Below are 18,530 nucleotides of genomic sequence, written 5' to 3' on the forward strand. Positions count from 1 at the left end.
TTTACTTGGATTCTCCCCTGACCTTAATCCCCAAAACAGTTGCCAGGGTAAAGGCAAAGGCCTTTAATAGGGTACACGTTTTCCCTAACACAGATTAGGTGAGAGGCATTTTCAGCAGGATCTTGTTGAAGGATCATTAAAAAACTTCCAACAAGGAGATTTACATGTTATTCAACCTTTTCATACCTCCAAATATTTTACTGAAAAGGAGAGTCGTGACCTCTGCAACATCTTAAGAAAAATGATTATAAATAGATTAATATTCTCTATTCCTTTAAGGGAAAGTGATGAAGGAGCTGGAGGCTCAGTGGGAGCTGTTCCCGGAAATCCCCAGGACCTCAGCACAAGTCAGGGAAGGGAGGTGGGGGCGTTACAGTGGAGGATTAGGGAGGGCGTCTGTAGCTGTGCCAAAGGAAAAAAATCTTGCCAAGAAAAGAGAGTATACAAAGCCCTGTTCATCAAAGCCTGTAACCCAAAGGGATCCCCTCAAAGCCTTTACACGGCGGAGAGAAAAGGTCGGCATCTGCTTCCTCCAAGAGGGCGCGAACTGCAGGCGGAGGCAGATCTCAAGGGTCAGGCGCCCCTTTCTTCCAGTCCCACGACCTCTCCCTAGGTGCTCACGTCACATGGGTGACCTAGAACTGACCCAGAGGCTCCTCGAACCTCCTCCCTGAGCCCGCCGCCACCGCCAGAGCCGATGCCGACTCCGCACCCGGCAGGATGTACAATAGAGCGCCGGAGTCTCACCCTGTGGTCCAACCCTCCCCGTCGCCATGGTGACCGCCGGAGTCACGCAGCTCCACCCCTTCCTCGCTGCGTGGCCCCGCCCCTCCGAACGCGGAAACGCGAGGCTTGAGCCAGGTGCGCGAATGATTCGGGAGGAGGGAGGGCGGTGGCCGAGGCTCGCTTGGCTGCGCTCCCCGCCCCTCGGAGGCCGGCCCTCCAGCGCGCCCCAAAGGTCCACAGCGCTTGCGGTTACTGAGCGCTCAAGCCGCCGGCCCCGACCCAGGCCCAGCAGCTTCCCAGGCCCGCACCCGTAGTGGAGGGAAGAGCCGCCTTGGGGAGGAGGGAAAGGGACCTGGGGGCGGCCACGGCAGGTGAGGGGTGAGCGAGGCCCTGGGAAGCGGGGGATGTGGGTGTGTGACGCGTTTGTGGCTGCAGGTGAGTATGGTTTGTAGTGTGCGCGGCTGCCTCTGTCGGTGTGACTTTGTGAGTGTGGCCCTGAGTGGGTCGGTTCATGTGACCATGCACGTGATTGCACGTCCCTGTGTGTGTCTGAGGTCGAGTCTGAGTTCATGGGGGTGATTGGTGTGCCTGTGCCCCTGCCTTTGTGTAGCTGTCATCAGTGGGACTGGGAGAAGGTGGAGGTCTGTGTGTGGGTCGCCTGGGGTGGGCAGTGGGGCGCTTGACCTGGGCATACAACTGTAATACCATTTTGGGGCTACAGTGCTGCAGCCCAGGAACATATTTTTCCTGTAAACTTTTAAGAACTCTGAGCAGACTAGTTATTTTGGAGATTGCACCTCAGCCTGAAAGTGATAAATGCCTTTGTCATTGCTGAGTACGGGCCAGGTGTGAGGCTTGTGAAGGAGGCATGAGGAAAGTAGCAGGGCTAGGCTGTCTCACTTTTCCTAGGGAGTCATAAGTTCTGCATTTATGCTGCTTCTTTGTCTCCACCTACAATGTTCCAGCTCCTGTTGGCACAAAGCTTCAAGAGACTGAGGGGTGATAGAATAGCTGTGTGCAAATTTTCAAAAGCTTTTATACTAAGACAGAGTACAAGATGAGGTGTCACCGTCAAAATGTCAAGTAGTCAGCTTTTCCTCCCATGAGGTTTAGAAGATAATGGAATAAGTTTCTGAAGAAAGGAGGGGTAAATCTTCCCCTGAGGAAACTTAAAAAAAGAATAGCTCTGTACTGGTGTGGTGAGGTATGGAGGCTTGCATTAAAAAGCCAATGGCATTGCCCAGAGACTCTCAGGTTCTAATATTTCGTTATTGCTGGTGTTAATAATAATCACAGATTATCCATACGAAGATCATATGATTGAGATAAAGGATAAGAAAACATCTGACTAGTTAAACTGGTTAGATGACTTACACATTTGTAAAGGCAATTTCACTGATTGTAAATTGGCAGGGCCTGTTGAAACCCTGAGGGATAAGTGGACTGTAAACTGGCTGGTTCTGCTGAAACCTTGAGGGATAAGTGCATGTAATTCTTGGTGCACACTCACAACTAGCAGTTTAATTGTCGAGCAGTACAAGGGCCAGAGAGGCCCCGGTGTCCAGAGCACTCCCTGAGGAGGGAGTTTTCTTAGGCAGGATTAAGGCAAAATTCCTGCAGCCCTTTTCCCAGCAACATGAACAGGTGCTTTTGTTTTTGTGAAGAATTGTGAGAGATCAAATCAGCATTGAGTTCGTGGTCCACATTCTTTCTTATTTAATACTGACCAGTTGAGTTACAGTCTCAGTGAACCTTTTTTTTTTTTTTTTTTTTTTGCCCTATGCAGAATGTTCCCCTTGTGACTTGGAAAAGTATTCCCCTGAAGTGGATGAAAGAGAGCTGGGAGAACAAACTTCCTTTTCATACCACTCACAGCTGCTTTCCCTTTGCAGCAGTTTTTTTTTTTTTTTTTTTGACTTAAACGTCAGTTGGTCAGATGCAACATTTGGTATCTATCTTAGCTTTCATGTACTGCCAAACTAGCACAAGTGTTAAAATCACTTGCCTCTACAAAAATTTAGTCACAGTTGGGTGGAATCTCTCCATCCAGCAAGATTAGTTATAAAATAATATTAGGTGGTAGTGGATAATACTGAGGACTGTGGTGAGGAACATCTTTCTACTTAACTGCTGAGGGAAGAAGTGGATGACAGTGAATGTGTGTGCCTGTGAATGATGTGTGTATATGTATTTGTATGGTAGTTTGGTTTGTAGATTGCAACTGATTCAAACTATGAATACTTTATTTTATCCCAAGTTTGGTGAATCTAGAAGCATACTTTCTGGCTTTAATTAGCTAAAGTGTTTTACAAAGCTGTTGAGTAGGTTTTTTTCTAAACGTGTTTTTTATATTTCCTCCTGTCGAATAGTGATTGTTTATAGTATTGCAATACTAGAAAATGTCTCCATTAGGCAATATTTAGATGATATAGAAATATTTCAAGTCTGTCTAGGTAGAAAATATTCTGGAATTAACTATATGGGCTAGTTGCATTCAATTAAAAGCAGTGACCAGCTCAGAGAAAGGCTGTAGTTCAAATGGCTTCAATTTTTAACATGTTAATATTTGTTAAGAGAAAATGAATATGCAAAGAATGATTTTCTTTATTTCAGTATGAATAAGAAATACATCTGTGCACACTGATTTTCAGCATAAGACTGGCTGATAATTTTCTTGATATTTTAGAGCCACTTAAGATTTTAATAAACTTTTCTAAGTACCATCCTAACCTTGAGAGAAGAGACCATTATTACAGTGTCAAGGTTGTAAACCTAGTTTAATATTGGATGTCTACATTTACCATCTCCTTGGGGTTCAGTTTAGTAACCCCCAAGGTTAGAGGTAGCAGTTGAGATTGCTCAGTGCCCTGCATACTTGAGGGAGAAGATTTGGAGGGCCAAGGAGGATTCGTTGGTTTTAGAATCCCCAGCTCCTGACCAGTCCAGAGAAGCAGCCCCTCTAAAATGGCAGTTCAGAGTCATCGCAGGAGTTAAGTCCTAGGGTCTCAAACTCATCCTAGCCCTGCTAGGAAAATCCAGGCTTGTGCTGGGGTAGAGGACATGATGCAAACAAGCATTTGAATCCTTCCAAACTGATGGGTGGAAGTTCTCCATTGGGCAATAAGAATCTGCAACAAGGAACTATAATTTTCAGGTTCCTGTTACAACACAACACAGATCCCTGAGCAAAGAGGGGTAGCCTTTAAGTTGAAGACACCCAGCTAATGGAAAGCTCGTAGGTACCCGGGTTAAAAGGGACTCTAGGATTGCCTAGTTTGGCCTGCTTAGGATGTAGTCATTTATTTAGTCAACAGATAATGCCTGCTGTGTACCAAGCACTGTCCAACGCTTTGGAGAGAGAGTGGTGAAATAGTCACAGATGAGAAAACAGCCCAAAAAGGGTCAGTGACTTTTCCAACGTCACAGAGCAATAAAAGCTGGAAATCACTAATCTCACAACAGAAGACCACACATTTTTTCTAAAGGCACATGTTTTGTTTTGTTGCTAGTTATTGTGCCTTCAGGTCTATTCTGGTATCTTATCATGGATCTTTCAGAGTACATTATATCACTTTTAACCACATCCATATGAACAGCAAGTTTTCCTGTATTTTGCATTAAAAACTATGTGTGAGTTTCTGAAGCTATGTTCCCCTAGAGTGAGATTTACGGCATTTTATGAATTTATGAGGAAGCAGGCTTACATTAACTCCATTTTCTAGTATGGACTGTTCTCTAGAATTTTATCAGACAGGAATATCTTTATTAGCATAGATTCTTAAGATCTTGTCAAAAGATAGGTTATGCTACTGCATTTGGAATCATTTAACTAGGACAGACAGTCAGGTGTCAGAAAAGGCTGTCCTGTGTCTGGTCCTGGTTTTGCAATAGCCGTGGGATCTTGGGTAAGTCATTAAAATTTTCTAGACCAGACTCTTCTTCTGGAGGAACTAAGAGGGTTGGAATAATTCTCTCTTGGGGCCCTTCCTGCTCCATGATTATAGGTTTTCACCAAATTGTTTTCTGTAGTTTAAGTATACGCCGACAAGGTGAAATAGCCCATTTCCTCAGTTTTATCCTTTAAAGTATTGTTGGTAGAGCTAGACCAGACTCTACATTTAGTGCTGATGTAAACATGAATTCTTGACATGAAACATCACATGCTTTTATTTCAGGGTTAACCTCCATTTCAGCTAATCATGGGAGAGATTAAAGTCTCTCCTGATTATAACTGGTTTAGAAGTACAGTCCCCCTTAAAAAGGTATGTATGGTTTTACTACACCTCTTATTTGCAAAATCTTGTAATTGTTTTTATGTGTGATTTAGGTGTTATGTCTTAGTAGTGTTCGAGAGTAAAGGTTATTGCCAAGTATTGTGACTGGGTTGGAGAGCCTAAAGTTCACCCCTTCCCTGTCAAGTACAATCAACTTTTGAGACTCATTCAAGAGTAAAAGTGAGAATAACTGTACTCATTATTTTATAATTGTTTTTACATATTCAAGCAAGCAGGAATATGTGTACCCCTCTGTATAGTTTAGTAGAAAGCTGACAGCAACTGCAACTGTACAGTAAGTGCAGTTAGATTCTATTAGAAAGCATTTTCCTGTTCCTCAGATTTAAGATTTACAGTGAGTCACATTATAGGTCCTCTGTTTGCCATGATATATACTCATTCTGCCATAGTCATCTTTTGGAAACTTTATATGCCTGGGATGTCTAAAAACGCTAAACACTTCTATTGAAGTTTGTTGACTCTGAGTCCCAAGTTAATCCCAAATGTTTGGGGATCACACTAGACAAAAGTTGTGTCAGAATAAAATCTTTGCTTATCCCCTTGCAGAAATATTAGAGTACTATGATCTGAAGAACATCTGTGTCTCTGTTGTAATTATTTTGTCAGGATAGATAGCTGTGGAAGTATCATGCAAGTTTGAATTGATAACAGAATTACACTTCATATAGAAATTTGAGATACAGTCTCCAAGTATAGACAGAATACCTGCTATATACCTGGCACTGTTGTAGGAAGTCCCCAAATATCTTATTTAATTCTTTCAACAGTTTAACAAAGTAGATAGTGGTGTGCCCACTTAGCAGATGGGAAAACTGAGGTTCATGGAGGTTAACATGTTAAAGTCACACAGTCTAGTTGAGTTTAAATTAAAATCAAATTAATCTGGCTTCACAGCCAGAACTGGGCTTCCCTGGTGGCACAGCGGTTAAGAATCCGCCTGCCAGTGCAGGGGACATGGGTTCGATCCCTGGTCCAGGAAGATCCCATGTGCCGCTGAGCAACTAAGCCTGTGCGCCACAACTACTGAGCCTGCGTGCCACAACTACTGAGGCCCGTGTGCCTAGAGCCCATGCTCCGCAACAAGAGTAGCCACGGCAATGAGAAGCCCGCGCACCACAATAAAGAGTAGCCCCTGCTCTCCGCAACTAGAGAAAGCCCGCAGTCAGCAACAAAGACCCAACGCAGCCAAAAAATTAATTAACTTCTTTAAAAAAAAGAAAAAATTCCTTAAAAAAAAGCCAGAACTAATTGGCATCTTAGCAAAGGGAACCCGCCTTTCTTCTTGCTACCCCAGGAACTACTGCCCATGCTAGGAGAATTGCCCCCAGAGTCCCTCTGCCTTGTCCCATCCCCTCAAGTGATTCATGTGAGCTCCTCTTGATGGACTCACTCAGCAAGCTAATCACCAGACCCAAAACAACACAAACTTACCTAAATATTCTTGGAAGTAGTAGTTTCATTGATGTAATTTTCTCCTTTGGTCAGTTTGGCCCACAAGACGTGAAAAGTTTGCTTGAAATTTCATAGTGCTAGATTTTCATTTCAGAGATCTGAATATCTTATCTCATATGAATTTTATTATTATAAGGTTGGAATTTACCGCATACCACTGTCAGAGGTTACTGAGATTTTGTTTACTACAATCATAGCAAAAAGAAACAGGAAAAGCAAAAATGTGAGTGGCAAATACAAAGGGCAAAAACATAATCATGAGATATACTGTCACCCGAGGAAGTCCAGAAGGTGTTGGTTAGGGCCCTTTGGGCTTTGCCCTGCCCTGTTTGTCTGCTCCCAGTGATGCCAGTGACCGCGGTTAGTGTGCCGCCACCCACATTGGCACCATGGGCCCCACAGCACTGCCAGTTAGGAGCTCTCAGAAAATAGAACCTTGAACTTTTTAATGTAAAAAGGATAAGTGTTGATTTGCATTGGCAAAAGTTCAAGCAGTTAATGTACTTTTCCAAATACCAAAAAGTCAGCCAAAGAGAACAAAAATTAAACTATCATGCAGTGCATACTGTAGCTAACACTCTTGACACTGTTGAACACTCAGTATCTGCCAAACTCTGTGCTAAACACCTGATTTGTCTCGGCTCATGTAATGCTCATCTGTTTCCCTTTTTGGGTCAAGAACCACTAAATCAGGAAGGTTTCTGATGACCTTCCTCCTTCTTACCCCCTTTTCCCCCAAAAGCCAGTTTTTCCCTGAGCCCATTCCCCACACTGACTGAATGGTTTGAAACATTCTCTGGGGACAGTGATGCCTATACCTGCCTCGTCCCTCCTCTCTAGCAGAGGTCTCCCCTTCAGAGTCTTGGTCTAGAGCAGGCTCCTGAAGCATCTCTTTGAGAGGTCCCATCTCTACCCAGTTTCTCCCTGGAGGCTGGAGTCGTTTCTTCCCCTCACTTCCCCTGGTCACACACTGACCCTGCTGATCCCAGCCCGCCCTCTGGGCCAGCACCCAAGGATGACTCTGCAAATTGTCCTCCTCGTATGTGCACACACGCGTGCGCACGCGCGCACACACACACACACACAGAGGCAGAAGTATGGGGAAGAAATCAGATGCCATGTACAGAGTTTACTGTTTAATGGTAAATGATAAATTTCATATAATCATGGCTGGGGAGGAAAATTCAAAACTGATAGAGAAAACAGCTCTTGGGAGAAGTATAAAGCAGTTCCATGGACTATGTCAGCACTGAAGAGGGAAGTGGAGACAGCCGTTCTTTATATGTGCTAGTCTGGTGTGATCCCCTCATTAGCTTGTAACAACCAAGGCAGTAATATTAAAATTGTCAGTGAAACTATAGTGCTGAAATAACTATATAAAACCCAATCCATGAGGTTTTTCATTTTGTTTCTTATAATTTTCCCTCCAGATTATTGTGGATGATGACGACAGTAAGATCTGGTCGCTCTACGATGCAGGCCCCAGAAATATCAGGTGTCCTCTCATATTTCTCCCTCCCGTCAGCGGAACTGCTGATGTATTTTTCCGGCAGATTTTGGCTTTGACTGGATGGGGTTACCGGGTTATAGCTGTAAGTATTATTGATTCAGGATTGAAATTAAGTCCACATTTTCTGGTTTTCTGTGTGTGTGTGTGCATGTGCGCTTCTGTTTCTGATTAACTGTAGTAATAGGCGTGTTTTTTATTGAGGTAAGATACTGTTTTCCTTTGTTAAAATGTGAAAGGGAGTTTTTTGAAGGAAGGTGGTGTGGTTCACCAACATACAGAGGCTCAGAGGGGACAAACCTCTATTGGAAGCCTTCTTTACCCTCAGCTTGAACATGCATTTTCTGAATAAGTCTGACCAGCAGGAAGCATTGTCCTTGTTTATAGTTAAGGAGACTGAGGTCCGGACCGTTTTAGTGATCACCGAGGGTCACACAGCCAGTAGGCCATGGAGGGAGAGCCCAGCTCAGTCTTCTGACCCCATTCACCCTCCCCTTTTATTACATCACTGCTTCGGGGGCAGCAGAGGGATCAGCTGACATCCAGGGGACTGAAAGCTTGCTTTAATGTGAGTCTTTGATAGGTGAGGTGAGGCTCATTAATTAGCTCATATCCTTCGCATTTGGTTTTTTGTTTCTAATCTTTATCACTGAGTTCGGTCCAAATCTAGTTTCGCATTGATCATTCTCTAAGCTTCTTCTCTGGGAGGTGGGCGTAGGTAGGAAGGCACTGTTTGTTTTTTTTTTTTTTTTTTTTTTGCGGTACGTGGGCCTCTCACTGTTGTGGCCTCTCCCGTTGCAGAGCACAGGCCCCGGACACGCAGGCTCAACAGCCATGGCCCATGGGCCCAGCCGCTCCGCGGCATGTGGGATCTTCCCGGACCGGGGCACGAACCCATGTCCCCTGCATCGGCAGGTGGATTCCCAACCACTGCGCCACCAGGGAAGCCCTGTTTTTTTGTTTTTGTTTTGGCCACACGGCGTGGCAGCGAGATCTTAGTTCCCTGACCAGGGATTGAACCCATGCCCCGTGCAGTAGAAGCACAGAGTCCTAACCACTGCACTGCCAGGGAATTCCCAGGAAGGCACTGTTGCTCACAGTGAAGTGTTTGGTGTGCCTCGATCGGATCAGGACAATGGATGTTGGTTTCCTAACTTCCCCTGGAAGGAGAGGCTCTGGCTTTGGAGCCAGCAGTTGTTTTTGGGACCTGGAATGTTAACATGTAAACATTACTCCCCTTGGAAGTACTGCTGTTAGTATACATTTTATTTACTGCCTAGAAGAGAGAAAACATGGACCAGATCTCTTCTCTTGGTTGATAACTGAAAATTCCAATGGGGTTACCACTAATTGGGGTCATAAAAGACAAATCCAATTCCTCTTCATCCAGGCAGCCCTTCTCTTTCTTGAAAAAACTAGTTATTATCGGTGGCCTACTGCCTTCCGCCCCCAGGTCTTTTCTTCTCCAGCTAAATTTCTCCAGATTCTTTAACCATTCCTCGTATTGTGTGTTTGAATCCCTGCAACATAATCCTCCCTTGTTCTGGGTTTTCAGTAATCCCTCTCAGTGGACAGCATTGCAGGAGAGCAGAGTGGTAACCGCCCTCATTCCAGTCCACTGCAGCCTAAGTCGTGACACTTTCTGTCCTTGTGGTCCCTGTTGATCAGCCAGGGAGGGGGAACCTGAGCAGCCCCTGGGTGTCTGTCTCACTTTAGAGTGCTGTCCAAAGCGAACAGTGTGGTTATCACTCTAAACTGACAGGGCACATAGCCTTGCCTTCTGGCTGGATGTTTCTTCTTGCTTCTTGATGTAAGCTTTTGCTATTTCTTAGCTAGATAATGAATCAAGAAAAAGGCCAGCAATGTCTTCAAAATTACTTTGTCCTTCTTAAGATTTGATCAGAATGCCCAACCCCAGGAGGTTCTGAAATTTACTAGGTATTTGTTAAATACCTAGCAGTTAAAATGCATGGATCCTCTTTTCATTTACATATTTATTGAGATAATTATAGGTTCACATGCAGTAAGAAATACTAGAGAGATATCCCTTATATACTTTGCCCAGTTTCTCCCAATAGTAACATTTTATAAAACTGTAGTAGGATATCACAACCAAGACATTCATGTTAATGTAATCCACCAGCCTTGTTCAGATTTCCCAGTTTTACTCTTACTCAGTTGTGTGTGTGTGTATCAAGTCATATACAGTTTTATTACCTGTCTAGGGCACAGATTTTTTAAATTTAATTTTTATTTTATATTATAGTTGATTTACAATGTTGTGTTAGTTTCAGGTGTACAGCAAAGTGATTCAGTTATACATATACATATATCCATTCTTTTTCAGATGGTTTTCCCATATAGATTATTAGAGAATATTGAGTAGAGTTTCCTGAGCTATACAGTAGGTTCTTGTTGATTATCTATTTTATATATAGTAACACTACTATATATATATTTTAATCCCAAACTTCTAATTCATCCCTCCCCCTACCATTGCCCTTTGGTAACAGTAAGTTTGTTTTCGAAGTCTGTGAGTCTGTTTCTGTTTTAAGTTCATTTGTATCTTTTTTTTTTTTTTTTTTTTGCGATGCGTGGGCCTCCCACTGTTGTGGCCTCTCCCGTTGCGGAGCACAGGCTCCGGACGCGCAGGCTCAGCAGCCATGGCTCACGGGCCTAGCTGCTCCGCGGCATGTGGGATCTTCCCGGACTGGGGCACGAACCCGTATCCCCTGCATTGGCAGGCGGACTCTCAACCACTGCGCCACCAGGGAAGCCCCTGTATCATTTTTTTAACTTCCACATATAAATGTTATCCTATGATATTTGTCTTTCTGTGTCTGACTTAACTTCACTTAGTATGATAATCTCTAGATCCATCCATGGTGCTGCAAATGGCATTATTTCATTCATTTTTATGGCTGAGTAGTATTCCATTGTATATATGTACCACATCTTCTTTATCCATTCCTCTCGATGGACATTTAGGTTGCTTCCATGTCTTGGCTGTTGTGAACAGTGCTGCACTGAACATTGGAGTGCATGTATCGTTTTGAATTATGATTTTTTCTGGATATATGCCCAGGAGTGAGATTGCTGGATAAAATGGTAGTTCTTAGTTTTTTTTTTTTTTTTTTTTTTTTGCGGTACGCAGGCCTCTCACTGTTCTGGCCTCTCCCGTTACGGAGCACAGGCTCCGGACGCGCAGGCTCAACGGCCATGGCTCACAGGCCCAGCCGCTCTGCGGCATGTGGGATCTTCCCGTACTGGGGCACGAACCCATGTCCCCTGCATCGGCAGGCGGACTCTCAACCACTGTGCCACCAGGGAAGCCTGGTAGTTCTTAGTTTTTTAAAGAACCTCCATACTGTTCTCCACAGTAGTTGTACCAATTTAGATTCCCACCAACAGTGTAGGAGAGTTCTCTTTTCTCCACACCCTCTTTAGCATTTATTGTTTGTAGACTTTTTGATGATGGCCATTCTGACTCATGTGAGGTGATACCTCATTGTAGTTTTGATTTGCATTTCTCTAATAATTAGCAGTGTTGAGCATCTTTTCATGTGCTTTTTGGCTATCTGTATGTCTTCTTTGGAGAAATGTCTACTCAGGTCTTCTGCCCATTTTTCAATCAGGTTGTTTGTTTTTTGATATTGAGCTGCATGAGCTGTTTGTATATTTTGGAGATTAATCCCTTGTCAGTTGCTTCGTTTGCAAATATTTTCTCCCATCCTGTGGATTGTCTTTTCATTTTGTTTATGGTTTCCTTTGCTGTGCAAAGCTTTTAAGGTTAATTAGGTCCCATTTGTTTATTTTTATTTTCATTACTCTAGATGGTGGATCCAAAAAGATATTGCTGTGATTTATGTCAGAGTGTTCTGCCTATGTTTTCCTCTGAGAGTTTTACAGTATCCAGTCTTCATTTAGGTCTTTGATCTATTTTGAGTTTATTTTTGTGTATGGTATTAGAGAATGTTCTAGTTTCATTCTTTTACGTGTAGCTGTCCAGTTTTCCCAGCACCATTTCTCCATTGTATATTCTTGTCTCCTTTGTCATAGATTAATTGACTATAGGCACGTGGGTTTATTTCTGGGCTTTCTATCCTGTTCCACTAATCTATATTTCTGTTTTTGTGCCAGTACCATACTGTTTTGATTACTGTAGCTTTGTAGTATAGTCTGAAATCAGGGAGACCGGATCCTCCAGCTCCATTTTTCTTTCTCAGGATTGCTTTGGCTATTCGGGTCTTTTGTGTTTCCATACAGATTTTTAAATTTTTTGTTCTAGTTCTGTGAAACATGCCATTGGTAATTTAATAGGGATTGCATTGAATCTGTAGATTGCCTAGAGTAGTATAGTCATTTTGACAATATTGATTCTTCCAATCCAAGAACACAGTCTATCTTTCAATTTGTTTGTGTCACCTTCAGTTTCTTTCATCAGCATCTTATAGTTTTCAGAGTATAGGCCTTTTTCCTCTTTAGGCAGGTTTATTCCTAGATATTTTATTCTTTTTGATGCATTGGTAAATGGGATTGTTTCTTTAATTTCTCTTTCTGATCTTTCATTGTTAATGTATAGAAATGCAACAGATTTCTGTGTATTAATTTTGTATCCTGCAACTTTACCGAATTCATTGATGAGCTCTAGTAGTTTTATGATAGCATCTTTAGGATTTTCTCTGAATACTATCGCATCATCTGCAAACAGTGACAGTTTTACTTCTTTTCCAATTTGGATTCCTTTTATTTCTTTTACTTCTCTAATTCCCGTGGCTAGGAATTCCAAAACTATGTTGAAAAAAAGTGGCAAGAGTGGACATCCTCGTTTTGTTTCTGATCCTAGAGAAAATGCTTTCAGCTTTTCACCGTTGAGTCTGATGTTGGTGTGGGTTTGTCATATATGGCCTTTATTATGTTGAGGTAGGTTCTATGCCTACTTTCTGGAGAGTTTTTATAATAAATGGGTGTTGAGTTTTGTCAAGAGCTTTTTCTGCATCTATTAGATGATCATATGGTTTTTCTTCTTCAGTTTGTTAATGTGGTGTATCACACTGATTGATTTGTGGATATTGAAAAATCCTTGCATCCCACTTGATCATGGTGTATTATCCTTTTAATGTATTGTTGGATTCAGTTTGCTATAATTTTTTTGAGGACTTTTGCATCTATGTTAATCAGTGATATTGGTTTCTTTCTATTTTTGTGGTATCTTTGTCTGGTTTTGGTATCAGGGTGATGATGGCCGCATAGAATGAGTTTGGGAGTGTTCCTTTCTCTGCAGTTTTTTGGAATAGTTTCAGAAGGATAGGTGTTAACTCTTGTCTAAATGCTTGATAGAATTCCCCTGTGAAGCCATCTGGTCCTGGACTTTTGTTTGTTGGAAGTTGTTGTTTTTTTTTAACATCTTTATTGGGGTATAATTGCTTTACAATGGTGTGTTAGTTTCTGCTTTATAACAAAGTGAATCAGTTATACATATACATATGTTCCCATATCTCTTCCCTCTTGCATTTCCCTCCCTCCCACCCTCCCTATGCCACCACTGCAGGCGGTCACAAATCACCAAGCTGATATCCCTGTGCCATGCGGCTGCTTCCCACTAGCTATCTACCTTACGTTTGGTAGTGTATATATGTCCATGCCTCTCTCTCACTTTATCACAGCTCACCCTTCCCCCTCCCCATATCTTCAAGTCCGTTCTCCAGTAGGTCTGTGTCTTTCTTTCTGTCTTATCCCTAGGCTCTTCATGACATTTTTTTTTCTTAAATTCCATATATATGTGTTAGCATACGGTATTTGTCTTTCTCTTTCTGACTTACTTCACTCTGTATGACAGACTCTAGGTCTATCCACCTTATTACAAATAGCTCAATTTCGTTTCTTTTTATGGCTGAGTAATATTCCATTGTATATATGTGCCACATCTTCTTTATCCATTCATCCGATGATGGGCACTTAGGTTGTTTCCATCTCCGGGCTATTGTAAATAGAGCTGCAATGAACATTTTGGTACATGACTGTTTTTGAATTATGGTTTTCTCAGGGTATATGCCCAGTAGTAGGATTGCTGGGTCATATGGTAGTTCTATTTGTAGTTTTTCAAGGAACCTCCATACTGTTCTCCACAGTGGCTGTATCAATTTACATTCCCACCAACAGTGTAAGAGGGTTCCCTTTTCTCCACACCCTCTCCAGCATTTATTGTTTCTAGATTTTTTGATGATGGCCATTCTGACTGGTGTGAGATGATATCTCATTGTAGTTTTGATTTGCATTTCTCTAATGATTAGTGATGTTGAGCATTCTTTCATGTGTTTGTTGGCACTCTGTATATCTTCTTTGGAGAAATGTCTATTTAGGTCTTCTGCCCATTTTTGGATTGGGTTGTTTGTTTTTTTGTTATTAAGCTGCATGAGCTGCTTATAAATTTTGGAGATTAATCCTTTGTCAGTTGCTTCATTTGCAAATATTTTCTCCCATTCTGAGGGTTGTCTTCTGGTCTTCTTTATGGTTTCCTTTGCTGTGCAAAAGCTTTGAAGTTTCATTAGGTCCCATTTGTTTACTTTTGTTTTTATTTCCATTTCTCTAGGAGGTGGGTCAAAAAGGACCTTGCTGTGATTTATGTCATAGAGTGTCCTGCCTATGTTTTCCTCTAAGAGTTTGATAGTTTCTGGCCTTACATTTAGGTCTTTAATCCATTTTGAGCTTATTTTTGTGTATGGTGTTAGGGAGTGATCTAATCTCATACTTTTACATGTAGCTGTCCAGTTTTCCCAGCACCACTTATTGAATAGGCTGTCCTTTCTCCACTGTACATTCCTGCCTCCTTTGTCAAAGATAAGGTGACCATATGTGCGTGGGTTTATCTCTGGTCTTTCTATCCTGTTCCATTGATCTATCTTTCTGTTTTTGTGCCAGTACCATACTGTCTTGATTACTGTAGCTTTGTAGTATAGTCTGAAGTCAGGAAGCCTGATTCCTCCAGCTCCGTTTTTCGTTCTCAAGATTGCTTTGGCTATTCGGGGTCTTTTGTGTTTCCATACAAAGTGTGAAATTTTTTGTTGTAGTTCTGTGAAAAATGCCAGTGGTAGTTTGATAGGGATTGCATTGAGTCTGTAGATTGCTTTGGGTAGTAGAGTCATTTTCACAATGTTGATTCTTCCAATCCAAGAACATGGTATATCTCGCCATCTATTTGTATCATCTTTAATTTCTTTCATCAGTGTCTTATAATTTTCTGCATACAGGTCTTTTGTCTCCTTAGGTAGGTTTATTCCTAGATATTTTATTCTTTTTGTTAAAATGGTAAATGGGAGTGTTTTCTTGATTTCACTTTCAGATTTTTCATCCTTAGTGTATAGGAATGCCAGAGATTTCTGTGCATTAATTTTGTATCCTGCTACTTCACCAAATTCATTGATTAGCTCTAGTAGTTTTCTGGTAGCATCTTTAGGATTCTCTATGTATAGTATCATGTCATCTGCAAACAGTGACAGCTTTACTTCTTCTTTTCCGATTTGGATTCCTTTTATTTCCTTTTCTTCTCTGATTGCTGTGGCTAAAACTTCCAAAACTATGTTGAATAAGAGTGGTGAGAGTGGGCAACCTTGTCTTGTTCCTGATCTTAGTGGAAATGCTTTCAGTTTTTCACCATTGAGGACGATGTTGGCTGTGGGTTTGTCATATATGGCCTTTATTATGTTGAGGAAAGTTCCCTCTGTGCCTACTTTGTGCAGGGTTTTTATCATAAATGGGTGTTGAATTTTGTCAAAAGCTTTCTCTGCATCTATTGAGATGATCATATGGTTTTTCTCCTTCAATTTGTTAATATGGTGTGTCACGTTGATTGATTTGCATATATTGAAGAATCCTTGCATTCCTGGAATAAACCCCACTTGATCATGGTGTATGATCCTTTTAATGTGCTGTTGGATTCTGTTTGCTAGTATTTTGTTGAGGATTTTTGCATCTATGTTCATCAGTGATATTGGCCTGTAGTTTTCTTTCTTTGTGACATCCTTGTCTGGTTTTGGTATCAAGGTGATGGTGGCCTCATAGAATGAGTTTGGGAGTGTTCCTCCCTCTGCTATATTTTGGAAGAGTTTGAGAAGGATAGGTGATAGCTCTTCTCTAAATGTTTGATAGAATTCGCCTATGAAGCCATCTGGTCCTGGGCTTTTGCTTGTTGGAAGATTCTTAATCACAGTTTCAATTTCAGTGCTTGTGTTTGGTCTGTTCATATTTTCTATTTCTTCCTGATTCAGTCTTGGCAAGTTGTGCCTTTCTAAGAATGTGTCCATTTCTTCCAGGTTGTCCATTTTATTGGCATAGAGTTGCTTGTAGTAATCTCTCATGATCTTTTGTATTTCTGCAGTGTCAGTTGTTACTTCTCCTTTTTCATTTCTAATTCTATTGATTTGAGTCTTCTCCCTTTTATTCTTGATGAGTCTGGCTAATGGTTATCAATTTTGTTTATCCTTTCAAAGAACCAGCTTTTAGTTTTATTGATCTTTGCTATCGTTTCCTTCATTTCTTTTTCATTTATTTCTGATCTGATTTTTATGATTTCTTTCCTTCTGCTAACTTTGGGGGTTTTTTTGTTCTTCTTTCTCTAATTGCTTTAGGTGCAAGGTTAGGTTGTTTATTCGAGATGTTTCCTGTTTCTTGAGGTAGGATTGTATTGCTATAAACTTCCCTCTTAGAACTGCTTTTGCTGCATCCCATAGATTTTGAGTTGTGTCTCCATTGTCATTTGTTTCTAGGTATTTTTTGATTTCCTCTTTGATTTCTTCAGTGATCACTTCGTTATTAAGTAGTGTGTTGTTTAGCCTCCATGTGTTTGTATTTTTTACAGATCTTTTCCTGTAATTGATATCTAGTCTCATAGCGTTGTGGTTGGAAAAGATACTTGATACAATTTCAATTTTCTTAAATTTACCAAGGCTTGATTTGTGACCCAAGATATGATCTATTCTGGAGAATGTTCCATGAGCACTTGAGAAAAATGTGTATTCTGTTGTTTTTGGATGGAATGTCCTATAAATATCAATTAACTCCATCTCGTTTAATGTACCATTTAAAGCTTGTGCTTCCTTATTTATTTTCATTTTGGATGATCTGTCCATTGGTGAAAGTGGGGTGTTAAAGTCCCCTACTATGAATGTGTTACTGTCGATTTCCCCTTTTATGGCTCTCAGTATTTGCCTTATGTATTGAGGTGCTCCTATGTTGGGTGCATAAATATTTACAATTGTTATATCTTCTTCTTGGATCGATCCCTTGATCATTATGTAGTGTCCTTCTTTGTCTCTTCTAATAGTCTTTGTTTTAAAGTCTATTTTGTCTGATATGAGAATTGCTACTCCAGCTTTCTTTTGGTTTCCATTTGCATGAAATACCTTTTTCCATCCCCTTACTTTCAGTCTGTATGTGTCTCTAGGTCTGAACTGGGTCTCTTGTAGACAGCAAATATATGCATCTTGTTTTTGTATCCATTCAGCCAATCTGTGTCTTTTGGTGGGAGCATTTAGTCCATTTACATTTAAGGTAATTATCGATATGTGTGTTCCCATTCCCATTTTCTTAATTGTTTTGGGTTCGTTATTGTAGGTCTTTTCCTTCTTTTGTGTTTCTTGCCTAGAGAAGTTCCTTTAGCAGTTGTTGTAGAGCTGGTTTGGTGGTGCTGAACTCTCTCAGCTTTTGCTTGTCTGTAAAGGTTTTAATTTCTCCATCAGATCTGAATGAGATCCTTGCTGGGTAGAGTAACCTTGGTTGCAGGTTTTTCTCCTTCAACACTTTCTATATGTCATGCCACTCCCTTCTGGCTTGCAGAGTTTCTGCTGAAAGATCAGCTGTTAACCTTATGGGGATTCCCTTGTGTGTTATTTGTTGTTTTTCCCTTGCTGCTTTTAATATGTTTTCTTTGTATTTAATTTTTGACAGTTTGATTAATATGTGTCTTGGCGTATTTCTCCTTGGATTTATCCTGTATGGGACTCTCTGTGCTTCCTGGACTTGATTAACTATTTCCTTTCCCATATTAGGGAAGTTTTCAACTATAATCTCTTCAAATATTTTCTCAGTCCCTTTCTTTTTCTCTTCTTCTTCTGGAACCCCTATAATTCGAATGTTGGTGCGTTTAATGTTGTCCCAGACGTCTCTGAGACTGTCCTCAGTTCTTTTCATTCTTTTTTCTTTATTCTGCTCTGCAGTAGTTATTTCCACTATTTTATCTTCCAGGTCACTTATCCGTTCTTCTGCCTCAGTTATTCTGCTATTGATCCCATCTAGAGTATTTTTCATTTCATTTATTGTGTTGTTCATCATTGTTTGTTTCATCTTTAGTTCTTCTAGGTCCTTGTTAACTGATTCTTGCATTTTGTCTATTCTATTTCCAAGATTTTGGATCATCTTTACTATCATTATTCTGAATTCTTTTTCAGGTAGACTGCCTATTTCCTCTTCATTTGTTAGGTCTGGTGGGTTTTTATCTTGCTCCTTCATCTGCTGTGTGTTTTTCTGTCTTTTCATTTTGCTTATCTTACTGT

The 18,530-nt window shown here is 41.1% G+C and overlaps 1 protein-coding gene across 4 annotated transcripts in view; it reads left to right on the forward strand.

Moving 5' to 3' along the window:
- Positions 1 to 853: 853 nt before the first annotated feature.
- SPG21 (SPG21 abhydrolase domain containing, maspardin) overlaps positions 854 to 18,530 on the forward strand; it is an 82,258-nt gene continuing 64,581 nt past the window's right edge. Inside the window, exons 1-4 of one of the 4 annotated variants that reach the window (XM_049705916.1) lie at positions 854 to 1,161; positions 4,902 to 4,988; positions 6,610 to 6,696; positions 7,904 to 8,065. In XM_049705916.1, the coding sequence (XP_049561873.1) occupies positions 4,926 to 4,988; positions 6,610 to 6,696; positions 7,904 to 8,065 (312 nt within the window). In that variant the 5' untranslated portion in view covers positions 854 to 1,161; positions 4,902 to 4,925. The remainder of the gene's footprint in view (positions 1,162 to 4,901; positions 4,989 to 6,609; positions 6,697 to 7,903; positions 8,066 to 18,530) is intronic. The other 3 variants (XM_033437143.2, XM_033437142.2, XM_012534802.3) reach the window with 3 other exon arrangements.

The sequence above is a fragment of the Orcinus orca genome, chromosome 2 (genome assembly GCF_937001465.1).
Source record: "Orcinus orca chromosome 2, mOrcOrc1.1, whole genome shotgun sequence".
Taxonomy (NCBI): Eukaryota; Metazoa; Chordata; class Mammalia; order Artiodactyla; family Delphinidae; genus Orcinus; species Orcinus orca.